The following is a 13,030-nucleotide window of genomic DNA, read 5'->3' as shown; positions in this document are numbered from 1 at the left end:
AAGAAAATGTTTTGCCAACACCAACAAGATTCTATCTTGAAAAGTTTAATCATTTACACTGACCAACACAAAGTTGGTAACAAAGACCAAGCTATGACATTTATACCAGCTAACCAACAGCTGTGAAACCTACCACAAATGTTTCTGGCATAGACCACACAATGTGAGAAACAGCTTAATAAACAGCCAGTCTAATGGGAGAATGGTACATGCTGCTCAAGAAGAATCAAAACATGAAACTGGAAAAGCAACAAAAACAACATGTAACTCCCAAGCCAGCACAAAAGTTGAAATACATGAATATTTATACAGCTAACTCAAAAGCATCATGTAAGTCACCATACATTCTACTTCCCCCTCACAAAAAACGCTTTCCAGTGTTGCCTCAGAAGTGCAACACTCCTGTGCCTCTGTGATGATTGCAGCTGAACAGAGAAAGAAGAGGTACTATGCTAAGGCATTCCATAGCATTTAAAAGAGACATGAAAACAAGTGTATATTTAGGACCTAAAAGACACCTGGAATAGCATAGGCATTTCATACAGGGTTTTTAAAAAAATACTTTTAGATAATACTTATACTGTACACAACAGGACTTTTAAACAATATATTACACTGCTAAAAATGTTCATATAAATACTATACAGGCAAGCGTGCAACCAACCTGTTAGGAAGGTTCACAAATTAGACAACCACATATTTCTGGAAAAGCACTCAGATTATCTTCAAGATTTCTGATTTGTGTAATCCAAGCCACTGATTCAGCAATACCTGTTTTAAAGGAATTGGGACAAGGCATGAGATGAAATACATCTGTCTGCTGATGACCAGTTCAAGTTTAATATGCTACTGTCATCTTAATCTGGCATATCAATGTTTAACTTGGGAGGTGGAATCACATATTTTCCAGGACTCTGTGTAATGACCACTCCAGTCTTTTTTCGGAACATTGGTGCAATTTTTGGTGGTTCAGGCAATGGTGTTTCTTCTGTCTCCTCATTATCTTCATGATGAAGATCATAAGAGATATTTCCATATTCTCGCAAGAATGGGAAAATTTCAAGCAGGAACTGACAAAAGTCTTTGCGAATTCCAAACCACCCTAAAAGAAACAAAATCATTTTACATTATTAACAGAATGAACACCTAATTAAGTAGACAGACTATTTAAGGTCTCTTGATTTTTTGCATATAAGTAAGATTTGTTAATGCTGCTCCTCAGCATTCCTTATGCCTATCATAACATTACAGTTCAGGTTATAAACACACAGTCTGGACAAGCACTTGCACAGCTCCATGTCTGCACATGCAGGCCTGTGTGTACATCCATCTGGATAAATTACAGCTACACTACCCCTGCAAGAATCCATTTCATTTCACACATTACACAGTATCAGGTCACATCAGTACAGAGAAGGAACACAAAAAACTTTGCACCTCAACCAAAGTAAAAAGTGCCACAGGGGAGGACACTGTAAGCACTGAAACCTAATTACAACTGCCTGAAAACAGTAGCAACAGAAAAGCCCTTTCTGAAAAAACAATTCTTAATAAAATACATTGATTTTTAATCTGTTTCCAGGATTCTGAAATACTTACAGTGATTGCCTCCTTTTTGTCCAAATGTTGTGGCCATTAATGTTATCAGTGAAAGCCAGAGAGGAACAAATATGGGTATGAAAGAAAAAGAATTATGCCCATCCAGTCTGTGTACTAGCAAGATCTAAATGGAAAAAAAAAATTTATACAATGTCAGTTTAATTGCAATACTCACTTTCAAACAGCTTAAAGCATATGCTGATCTGGAATCTTTAATTTCACACATCTGTGAGGAAAAAGTGGCCTTCATAGAAGCATGTAGTTATAGTTCCAATGTGATGCAGATTTTACTCAAGAATCTTTAAAGGAACATAGAATTCTCGACTGTGTTTCATCTCTGCTGTTAATATTTTATTCCAAAACAAAGAGCAGCATTCTCATTTCAGTAAGTTCAAAAATCATCATTGATTACTTACTGAAAAAAGAACAAGACACATCAAACTCATTATGGGTTTTTCTACCTCAAATGTGAGCAGTGGAACTACAATTGTCATCCAGCTGACAGCCATGGTTATGTGTGTCCTCCTCTGCTCAGCGATCACGTCCATGGAGCGCAGGAACAGCACAGACCACACGATGTAATAGAGCACCACGAGGCACAGGAAGGACATCAAGATCCACAGTGGGACACAGACAACCTGAAAGAAAGACACAATTTATTTGTTTCATTTGTGGTTTGTTTTTTTTTTAATACAGTGAGTCTATGTATTAAGCCTAAACAAGCAAATTAAGTCTTTAACTAATATAATGTCTAACAGAAGGGTATCAAGCTCATGTGGGTTGTTTCGAGACATAATCAGTTCAGGGGTTCCTCAGCTTTCTAAACCCCATCAAGTTGAAACTATTTTAAATTAAGGCAATGTAGTTCAAGTTAGGTAAGACTTCTGTGATTTTGCATGGGCTCAAACTGTACTTGAAACTGATTTTTAGCAAGTACTTCCACACTGGATACTTTACTTTAAAGAGTTTCAATCCTTTCTCAAGTTTTTTTGACAATAGAAAGGACAGAGTGTCAGTTTTATGGCAGTTTACAGAAACAGCACTTTTGTATTCTAAAGGCACTTGGGACAGGACATCTTAGCAGTTTTGACAAAGACTACTTGCATAGTAAGTGGATTTACATTCATGGTAACACAACAAATAAAAGTAGTTATTTACCAATTCCCTAACTCACCAATCATTTTCATGGCTTGTTTGGTGTTCCCATTGGGAACTTTGGGTGAGGATTTCTCTTTCAACTGCTGCTCAGAGATGAACTGCAGTTGATGGCACATTTCTCTCCCTCAGAGGATGACGTGCCCAAAGAACAGCCTCTGATTGCCATGACCACTGAATGAGCTGCCAGACCTTCAGTGAAGGATTGCTAAGTGAGCAAAAATGGGATCATGGACTGACCACGTATTAACTGCTCCCTAGAATAAATATCTTTATGAAATTCAGCACTTAAACAAAGATAAAAAGAAAACACTGGTTACATACAAGCCATGGCCATCTGATGATCTCATCTAGTCTGAGTGCAATAAATATGAACTGTAGAATATTGACTGAACACAAGATTTCCAGCTAGAAAAAGAAAAAAACATTAGTTAACTCTTAGTATGATAAACTTACTTCCAGGATAACCAATGAACCTCTCAAAGCACTTCTCTGACCCCATTCTTATCACTGAAATATGAAAATTCATTTGCATTTACATTTTCTATTACTAAACATCCCTAAATTTGTGTGGGTGTGATCCCAACCAAATAATGTAGAGTCTGCTGTTTTCAAGATCTTCCTTAAAAAAAAAAAGGGGGGGGGGGGGCACTTAGAGTGATTAGAGAAATAAGAAAAGCCAAACCAATCAGAAAGAAAAAAGCAAAGCATCAGAAAACAGCTGTACTTTTCATACAAGAAATACTCCAAGAATCAAATTAAGTAGTAAAAAGACCTTCAACTTAAAATTAGCAAAATTAATATTTTGGAATATTTTGTAGTTTCACTAATGGGCAAAACTACCAACAGTCCAAATTAAAAGTGTAACTAAAAGCTCTATCTAGGGTAGAAAAGAAATACGTGGAATATTGGAATATCACATCCAAATTCAAATAATTTACTGTATAATTGAAAGATATTTTAAATGACACTGAAGACAGATTTTGTGGCAATAGAGAAAAGCAATACTTCTTATTAAAATGTTAATGAAAGGTTGTCATGAGTTCTGCTTGCCACTATGAGAAACAGCCCTTCATTATACTTTTTAAAAAGTCTGTGTCTAGCTTGAACAAAGTGAGACAATGAAACACCATCACACTTGGCAATATTCTACTTCCAAAGTTTATGGGCAGCCCTGCAATGGGTAGGATTTTCAGAGACCACAGAATTATTATCTGAAAAGTCTAACTGAAGCTTTTGAATGCAAGCTAGAAACACTACTCATTTTAATAAAAACCATACAGTTATGTAATGCCTCTTTCAAATGTGAGATTGCTCTGAAAGCAGACACTACAGGCTACTTTTCACTATCACACATGATTGTGTAGACTCTGATCTGGATAAATGCCTTTGAAAGTTACAGTTCAGGGAGTCAAAAATCCAACAGGCAGCAGGCACTTGCCAGCTTCGGGGACCACAACAAAATCTCCACCATTCAACTAGAAATTACTTTCAAAAGACTGAAAAAGTAGATTTAAAATAATTTTGTACCACTGGCTTTCTTAAAAGAATAAACCACCACCACCCCCCCCCCCACTAAAGCATAAGACCTAGCAACCAGAAAGCTGCAATAGCAAAGAGAGAGAGAAAACTATAAAAACCAGAGGATCAATTGCTGTAAATAGTTTACAGAATCAAGTTAACACATGAGATCTATGTGGCTAGTGCACACATATTTGCAGTGGCTCACAACTTAATGAATTCAACATGCTTTAAATAAATGCTGCTTTAGTGTCTATAAAGTAGTGTAACACATAAAAGGAAGCTTTTTCTGAGCCCACCATGACACAGAGACAAAAACCCCAGCATGTACTTACTGATCACCTAATCAGATGCAGAACAGGAATGAGCAGATAATGTATTTCAGATTAAATACTTATGAAAATAATAATAGATTAACAACTGCTCAAGTCAAAAATTGATGTCCTGGATTAAAGGCAGACCCCTCATGTTTCCAGCAAATAATGAAATCTTCACAGAGTAAAAAGAAGAGAAAGTAGATCAGCACTAGGGGAAGATGACTAAGAGTAAAAAAAAAAAAAAAAAAAAGAGCCAGCTGTTGCCTTTTATGGATTCCACTTTCTTCTGCCAGCACTTAGCAGCTGTGCAGTCATCTGTAAATCAATGGGCAATCAAGCATCATCCAATAGATGGCAAGCACTTCTACACAAATTTTACTTTTAGCAATGCTTAACTGGTAATAGAACCCTGCAAAATAAATTTCTATTGGCAAATGTTTCAAAATGAACTTAGGATATCAGTTCACCAGCCATCATAACAACCACTTACCAAAAATGTTTCTCTCTAGTGAAAAACTCATCTTATGCTAATGTTAGAGAAATAGCCACTTGAAATGAAAATACCTGAAAAAGCTGAGCCTCATCTAAAAATCAGATTTTAAATTGTCATGGGGTAGTTTGAGGACATAGCAAAATGAAAAATTCCTTTAAAAAACTCAGTATGGATTCTAAATTTATTGCAAAATGTCACAATTGTGGGAGTACCTTGAGAATCCTTTCAAGGTTCTTCCAAAACCAAAGGCAGCAAGAGATAAAATAGAGGCAGAAAATAAAACCCTAATGTTCCTGCCTACCATTCACATTCCCAAATAAAAGATTAAACACACAGATTGTGATATTAAGACATTTTCAGCCCTGATTACATGGGGCTCTAGAAGCTTAATTCTGCCTAGAGACAGTGCTTGCAATCAGTGGAATTTTTTTCTGTTGTTTCCATGTACGTGTTTGGTATTGATCTATATTGCAGAATTCCTGGTGAGTTATTTTAACACAAAATAATAAAAAAGCAGGTTCAGAACATGCTGCAATGTGGTAGCTGAAAAAAAACTAGAAAATACTAGAAAAAGTTCTGTTATTCCTAACCATGATTTCACTCCCATTTGCAGATGAGTGCATTTGCAGGTGAGTGCAATTAATTGGACTGATGTAGTCTTCTGAATTGTGCTTTCCTAAGAGACAAACTGCCCCAGAACTGATTCCAAGCCCTGCAGTGCCATGTGAAGGGAAGCCTCACCTCCAGAGACCGGTCGTGTCGGAATCCCCACACACAAGCTGCAACTGAGACTGGAGACACAAAGAACAGGGGCATGAAGACCAGAAGCCAGAAATGGGTTCCTCTCTCAATCCTGTCACACACCAGGACTTCAAACATCAGCAGGAGCAGGTGGATGCCTACTGCAATTAGCATAGCTTTGAACTCCACACAGGTTTCTCCTTCTGCTCTGAAGAGAGGATAAGGAAGAATTTACTTGCCTGTAAGAAAGCACATTACCCTGCAACCATCCCAGAACATTTCCTTGAGCTTCAGATGTATATATAACATAAAGATAAAAAGATTTGTTTTTAATAAACATACACATTATACCCATTAAACTCCAATGCTTTTGACCTAACAGGATTTCTTTCCCATAAAGCTGCACATTTGAAGTATTTTACTCAAAGGGTGCAGTGGGATATTTACAATTTGAAAATTTTTTAAGGATTCCATAGCTGGGCAGATGAAACAGGATTTCTTTGCTAGTGTAGCAACAGAAAGGCTGTTAGAAAATAAGCTAAATTTAAAATTATCTGTTTGATTTCTGCACCAGCATTCATTGAATCAACATCTTTCCCCAGAATTTCTTTATTTACCCAAGCCAGAATATTGCAACAGATATTTCCTGTTACTAAAAGTAAAATGCCTGTAAAATGACAGCACATACAGAGCTTCTCCCTACACCACTAGACCCGTTAGGAAAAGGGGCAAACAAGACCTGAACCACACAAAATGTGGGTGTATCAGGAGATCTGTGCACCAAGATTTTTCATTAAATATTCACCACAGACAGAGAAGACATTTATTGTGCTTCATTTAAGGTCATTTTTCTTTTGTCCTGGGATCTTGAAATTCACATTCTACTCAAATTAGCAAAAACCTCAACACTGATGTATTTAAAGATGTGAAAGTTACTTTGTCCTAGACTGACAGGACAGAGATTCCCTCTGTTTTGCCAAACAAACATCAGTAACTTACCGATACTGTGGGTTTCGGGCCCACACTCCTGTTCCCACCGAGGCACCAACAATCACCATTAACTTCCACAGCCATATTGGAGCAAACACAGCCCAGTAACTCCACTGAATTTTGTCATCCAGACGTAGAGAGAGCAACACAGAGAAGAGCAGCAGGCAGGCATAAATAAGGAATTTGCTATTGAACAAACAAAGAAAACAACCCAGTCAGGAATCAAGGCAGGCAACTTCAAATTAACTTGGTAGAGGACAACAAAATCAGTCACAGCTGAAATTTCACTGGGATACTTCCCAACAGAAAATATGTCAAGCTTCTTTGCAAAGAATCAAATATTTCATCATAGATAGAGCATAAGTCATCTCTTTAGCTTACAAAACCACTGCTTCAAGGAAACACAGCAAAAGCATTTCTGCATATCAATCTCAGTGAATGGACTGAGAGAAATAGCTCCCTTACACAAGGATCCAGTCAGGAGCTCTATTATTAGATGCTCACAAATATACCAGATATACAAGCTTTTAAAAAATGTGTTCTGTCATACCAATCAGATGAAGTAGTTTTTGATATTCAAAACTCAGTTACATAATTTATGAAATTTTATCCACACCAAGTTATTATGAATTGCAAGAGGGCCAACTTCAGATAATTTTTTTCTTAATATTAACAGTCCATTAAAAAAACCAGTATTATAGAAAAGAAAAACCCAACAGGTTAAATGTTTAGCAAAGTTACCTACTGTACACTGAAGCTTCTCACTGGAATATCGAGGATGATGCTTTCAAATTTAAAATAGCTACATTGATACAGTTTATAACAGAGTTAATTTAAGAATGAATAAACATATCTGAATACTTGAGCAGCGGCACAGCAACTGCTTGTACCACCGAACATCAGACAAAATAATTACACAGTAGGCAATTTCCTTAAAGGACAGGAAGGAGAAAGTCTCCCACCCATCCACCAGAAGCTCACTGACTACTTTATAAAACACATAAATAGGTTTCAACACTGTTTCAATGAAGTAATTGTATGTATTTTAAAACATGGATAACCTAAGGAACGGAATAATGCAGCAGCAATCAGGAAGAGTGCCGTTTCTCCAACAGCACAACTCAAACTACCCACCTTCATTCACATCAAATAACAAAGCATTCATCAGATCAGGGTTGCTACATTTGGTATCGAGCTGTTTTGTCTCTACTCAGAACAAGTGTCTCGTCTGCACCTTAATAATAAAGAGCAGATTTATCGTGTCAGCATCTCCCTGCATGCTTGATGAAGCTACCTCGGGATGGGATGATTTAAACCGGTCACACCTCACAGCAACAAAGAGATGTCTCAGTTCCTCGGCTAGTCATCCTTTTTTGACATTCAATATTTGTGTAATTTGCAGATTCCCCGGCTCCTCAATAAAGACGGCAGTGAAATACCCCTGCTCCCCGGGTGTTCCAGGCACATCAAAACATAAAGACACCTCAAAAGTGCAACATTCGGCTTGCTCATTCACCACGCAGCACCCAAAGAAGCTGCAAGCATCGCTCTACAGCAACAAAACTTTATAAACTTCTGGGACTTCTGTTCCTACTTTTCCATTGCTCTGACCACACGTATTTCAATTGTGTGTTTCAGCTTCTGTTACAATGCACTTCCTGGAGCTTTGGTTTGCCCAAACAACTGACTGAACACGGCTTGCTCAAACTGGCATCATGTAAGGCCTCTTTCACGTGCAAGGTTCTTCCAGGACTCTCAGCAACTCAAGCCACCTTGCAGGTCCTTAGTCTGTGGTCGTAAAATAGCTGGTAAAACTCGGTAATATTTAACTCATTCTCTCAGTTTCTTTAAAAGTTACATGTCTGTACTTGGTTGGAGAGCCAGCAGAACCCCGGGCTGCATTGTTAGTGTTAAGGGAGGCCGAAGGAAGGGCTCGCCTGCCCCGGTGCTCCCCGAGCAGCCCAGGGCTGCTCACACCCGCGGACACGGAGCCTCCGCCGCTCGTCAGAGCCTGAGCTGGGGCGTGCGGGGCCAGAGCACCGCGGTGAAACATTCGGACACCAGAAAGAGCCTGGGAGTAACGTGAGAGAGTCACACAATAACAAAGCGGATGACTGGAAGCGCGGCTGGAAAGCAGATGTGCAGCGCTCGCCTTCCCTTCCCGGACGGCGAAGCAGCCGCGGGGAGCAAGCACCGCCACCCGGGGGATGGGAAGGTTGGATTCGATGATCTCGGAGGTCTTTTCCAGCCTAGTTAATTCAGTGATCCTGGGCAGGAAACCGGCCGGGAACGGCGTGCCCCAAACGCCGCCCGAGCTCGCGGTGCGGAAGGGCCACCCGAGGCCGCACTCCGCTCCAAAGCTGACGGGTCCCGCACCCAGCGCTGCTCCCGGCCGGGCCCCCGGGCTAACTCTGCCGGGCCGGCGCTGCCCGTGCCGCACTCACCTGGGGTTGAAGTCCTGGAAGAAGCCGCGCAGGTTCATCGCGGCCCCTCTACCAGGCGCTCATGGCGCTGCCCCGCCACCGCTCCAGGGCCTGGCCTGCCCGGGCCTCGCCGCCGCCCCGCGCATGCGCGCGGCCTCTGCCGGGAACCGGGCCGGCCCAGCACTGCCGGGCTTCGCAAGGGGCCCTGCGCATGCGCGCCGCGCAGGGCGGTGGCTCTGCCAGAGGAGCGGGGCGGGGCCAAGGCGGGGAGGGGCTAAAGCTGTGGGCGGGGATTAAAGGCCAAGGTGGGCGGAGCTAAGATGGGCGCGGCGCTTCGGCCTCTCGAAGAATTTTTTCCCCATTTCTCTTGCAAATCGGGTTTCTGCCGGTGGACAGCCAGTCGTGTGCGTTCTGGTGCTGCATGGCCTCATAAAAGTCCCTCCCCAGTTCTCTCGGAGCCCCTTAGGCACTGGTGCTCTAAGGTCTCCCTGGAGGCTCTCTTACCCAAACTGAGCAGAATTTGGATGACAGTTTAAGAATCTCTGGGCAATTCTGGGACATTTCAATGTCTAGGACAATTAAATCCAGGCATTTAGGGACAGCTCTACAAAAAGACTGTCATAATCCAGTATTCACTGAGATATGTTCCAAGTACAAATTTGAAAAAACCCAAACAAACTATGTATGTACCTTCTTGGAGACAAAGAGAAGGCATAAGAAGAATCAAGGTGGACTTAAGTGAAACGAATTGGGGTCAGAAAGAAAAGAACTGGGCTTTCTGTTGTTTGGGGTTTTTGTGTTTGTCCATTTGTTTAAGTGAAAGTAATTAGCTGTTGGAACAAATGCCCCAGAGAAACAGGAGATTTTTCACTTTTAATAAAGTCTGTATGGCTCTCTGGGAGACAGATGCTAGTCTAACTCATGCTGATCAGTTTGACTGTAACAAGACTTATGAAATTCTATTCAGATCAGGATAGTTTACACAATGATTCCATGCCAGGGCAGATTATCTGGTGGCAGTATTTTGAAGTGAAAATCCCCAGAGCTCCTCCCTCAGGGTTATATTGCAAGTGAAATGCTAATAAAAGCAAACAAAAGAAAACACCACAACTATATCTTAAGCTTTAGCTTTTGCAGAAAGATAAAATTAAGTAAATAATCTAAATCTTCCACCAGCTGCTAGCAGGACTGGTCATTTATACCAAAGAAGTTAGGTGTGCATGCAGGATGGTTTAACAAACACCTCAGCTGCTCATAGCCTGTGACAGTACTCATTAGTTACTACAGATCAAAGATGTGATTCATCTGGAGATACTCACTGGCAGATTGTAGCCAGCTGTAACTCCAGTGGCAAGAGCTCAAACAGCTGACAGACATCCACACCAGGAACTCTGCACTCAATATATTCCTGATGAAGCCAGGGCATGCTAAAGGCAACAAGAAAGCAAGGACAAGGACGTGCCAAGGAATGGCAGTGGGAAGGGTGTGAGGAGCCTGGGGAGAAATCAGGATAAGAGAGAAGCAAGAACACATAATGGGAAGGAAAGGATGAAGGCTGGACACTCTTCAGAAAGATGCCATGACAGGATATGTGCCAGGGCAGTACAAAAGCTTGTAAGGAACCAAAGAATTAACAGGCTTAAACAACTGGAAAGTAGAACCTTGGTTCTCATTATGCTTTTGAAAAAGTTGAGCCTCATTGGTTTGGAAGAGAGAACAATTATGTGTAATGTATTTGTCCAAGGTAAAATACATCTACTGCAGTGCATAAAGAAGCTACTAGACAAGGCCTGTAAGCATAATCTGCAGCCAGATGCAATCATAAAACAAGTCAAAATATTAATAACAAGGAATTAGCTTGAGAACTTTTAATAATTCAGAAGGCTAATAAAGCAGCTTGGCATTTCTGAGAATATTCATGAAGTTCTGTAGAAGTAAATCAAGAAAGATTTGTTCTGCAGTTATAATGTTTGGCTGATTGCCCAGGCAGCAGAACAGTTCCTATGAGGTATGAAGAACTAGGAAAGAAATCCCTGGTTACAGAAATGAGAGCTCAGAGAACATACTTTTGTACTGGTACCTCAGGAGAGCAGAGCTAAATTTTTTGGTTTGAAGTCAAATAATTGTGAATTTTAGGAGCTTTCTTGGATTTTTTTTTTTTTTTTTTTGGTGGTCTCAGATTTCCTATGGTGAGATACTACCTGCACATGTGAGAGTGATGTTAAAGAGAAGGGGAGAGCAGAGAAAACTCAAGCTGTTGTCTAAACTTAAACTTAAGAGAAATCTTCTGTCTTTACATTTTATAGTAATTTAAGGGTAGGAGGAGTAATGTGGGCAGCAGAATAAAGAAGCAGCAAGTCATCTGCTTTCTGTTGTCTTTGTGTCTATGGCTGATTGAGACTGGAATGCTGGGAACTAAAATGAATCCCCTCAGACAGTTTATGTTGGAGACCAAACACAAATTTTGGTTTTACTCCATTTATCTATTTTCTCAAATTAGTTTAAGAAGAGATAGATTTTCTTTTATAGTCACCTCCATTACTGCTTTTATAAGCCAGCTACTTGTATTCTTATTCTGCTTAAAAAAATGTAAACTAGGAGCATCCCTATCCTTGACAGGCCAAAGTTAAATGCAGGAAATAAAACCTGAATCAGCCTTCCAATTTGAAAAGCTTGCTTTTCTGTTGACAGTCAGCCTTGACTCCTTCCTACCACACCATATAATTCACATGTCCTATTTGCTTTATAGACTTCTCCAAGTGCCACTGTTAGGTGACTGGAATACTGCAGCATTTACAGGGAGGACAGCAGTTCAGCAATAACTGACTGATGTGGCTGACAGCAGCCATGAACTGTTTCTGGAATAATTTTTCATGGTCTATGACAGAACATAAAATTGTTTACAAAAACAAGACTTCAGGTTTGAAAATCCCCATTTGAATTTCAGCTGATTTGCTGTAGGCCTTCCTGTTAACATTTATTCACAGAATAAACAGAGTTTGACCAATAATTGACAAAGAAGAGTTTGTTCAATCTATTATAATGTATTTATACCAGCCATTAATTTTGCAGTTAAGAACAGTAATGATCTAATAAGTATGGATGTGTTATTGTCAGTGGCATTACACACAGCTGCTTGGTTCTAAAATGAGGACCTTCAGTTTCAATGAAAATTTCAGTAATTCCTGCAATAATATTGTTTTGTGTCCTGCTTGGGAATTTGGAATGATTTAAAGCCTTTACCATTGAACTTTTTGCTTCTGTTTGTTGGATGTTGTGCCCCTAAATTACTGTCCTCCAGCCTGAAACCTATTTGAGTTGTAGCAGTTCAGCAAGTTGCTGTTTATATTAATGTCAACAATGATTGTGATGTGAAGCAAGTTACAATACTTAATCACCATGAATTTCATAGGCTGTTCTGCCAGTTGGATGTCAGAAAATGCATTCTTGTGCAGCTCTTTGGCCTAAGCAGGATTTGACACAATGATTTGATGTCACCTGCAAAAGATGTGTCTGTTTATAGTCCATGTTTCTGTCTTAAACTGTTCAGCTGGTTTTACTCATTACTTGTTCTCCTGTTGAAAGGAAGATAATATAAGCAAGTTGTGTTCCATGCCTCTTTTCTTGTGCAGTCTGTGTGGTTTTTCTGCCTTACCACAGCTTCCAAGTTATTCATTTTTTATGTTGCTCTACACACAATTTTTTCTTTCACTGTGCTTAGTAGCTGTTTAAGGTAAAGCATGAAAAGAAGGCATTGGATCATTGTTCTATGAATAAATCCTATCAATTTC

General features: G+C 40.0%; 1 protein-coding gene across 1 annotated transcript; it reads right to left on the bottom strand.

Annotated features, from left to right (window-relative positions):
* Positions 1-29: 29 nt before the first annotated feature.
* On the bottom strand, positions 30-9,420 carry TMEM185A (transmembrane protein 185A). The gene is made up of 7 exons (XM_059859617.1): positions 9,261-9,420; positions 6,826-7,002; positions 5,827-6,034; positions 3,079-3,162; positions 2,061-2,237; positions 1,600-1,723; positions 30-1,102 (listed from the first exon to the last, which is right to left on the bottom strand). The coding sequence occupies exons 1-7, from the start codon at positions 9,296-9,298 to the stop codon at positions 858-860; spliced, it is 1,053 nt and encodes a 350-aa protein (XP_059715600.1). The 5' UTR covers positions 9,299-9,420; the 3' UTR covers positions 30-857.
* Positions 9,421-13,030: the final 3,610 nt, after the last annotated feature.

This window comes from Haemorhous mexicanus, chromosome 14, assembly GCF_027477595.1.
Source record: "Haemorhous mexicanus isolate bHaeMex1 chromosome 14, bHaeMex1.pri, whole genome shotgun sequence".
Lineage (NCBI taxonomy): Eukaryota > Metazoa > Chordata > Aves > Passeriformes > Fringillidae > Haemorhous > Haemorhous mexicanus.
Note: the sequence above shows the minus strand (reverse complement) of the source record. Positions and strands in the feature narration are given on the sequence as shown.

Excerpts from the sequence above, each read along its gene's own strand:
- TMEM185A (XM_059859617.1), bottom strand. The coding sequence starts at position 9,298 with ATGAACCTGCGCGGCTTCTTCCAGGACTTCAACCCCAG. Across the intron at positions 2,238-3,078 it reads TCATCAGATGGCCATGGCTT|GTTGTCTGTGTCCCACTGTG; the intron begins GTATGTAACCAG and ends TCTTTCTTTCAG. Across the intron at positions 1,724-2,060 it reads TTCCACTGCTCACATTTGAG|ATCTTGCTAGTACACAGACT; the intron begins GTAGAAAAACCC and ends TTTTCCATTTAG.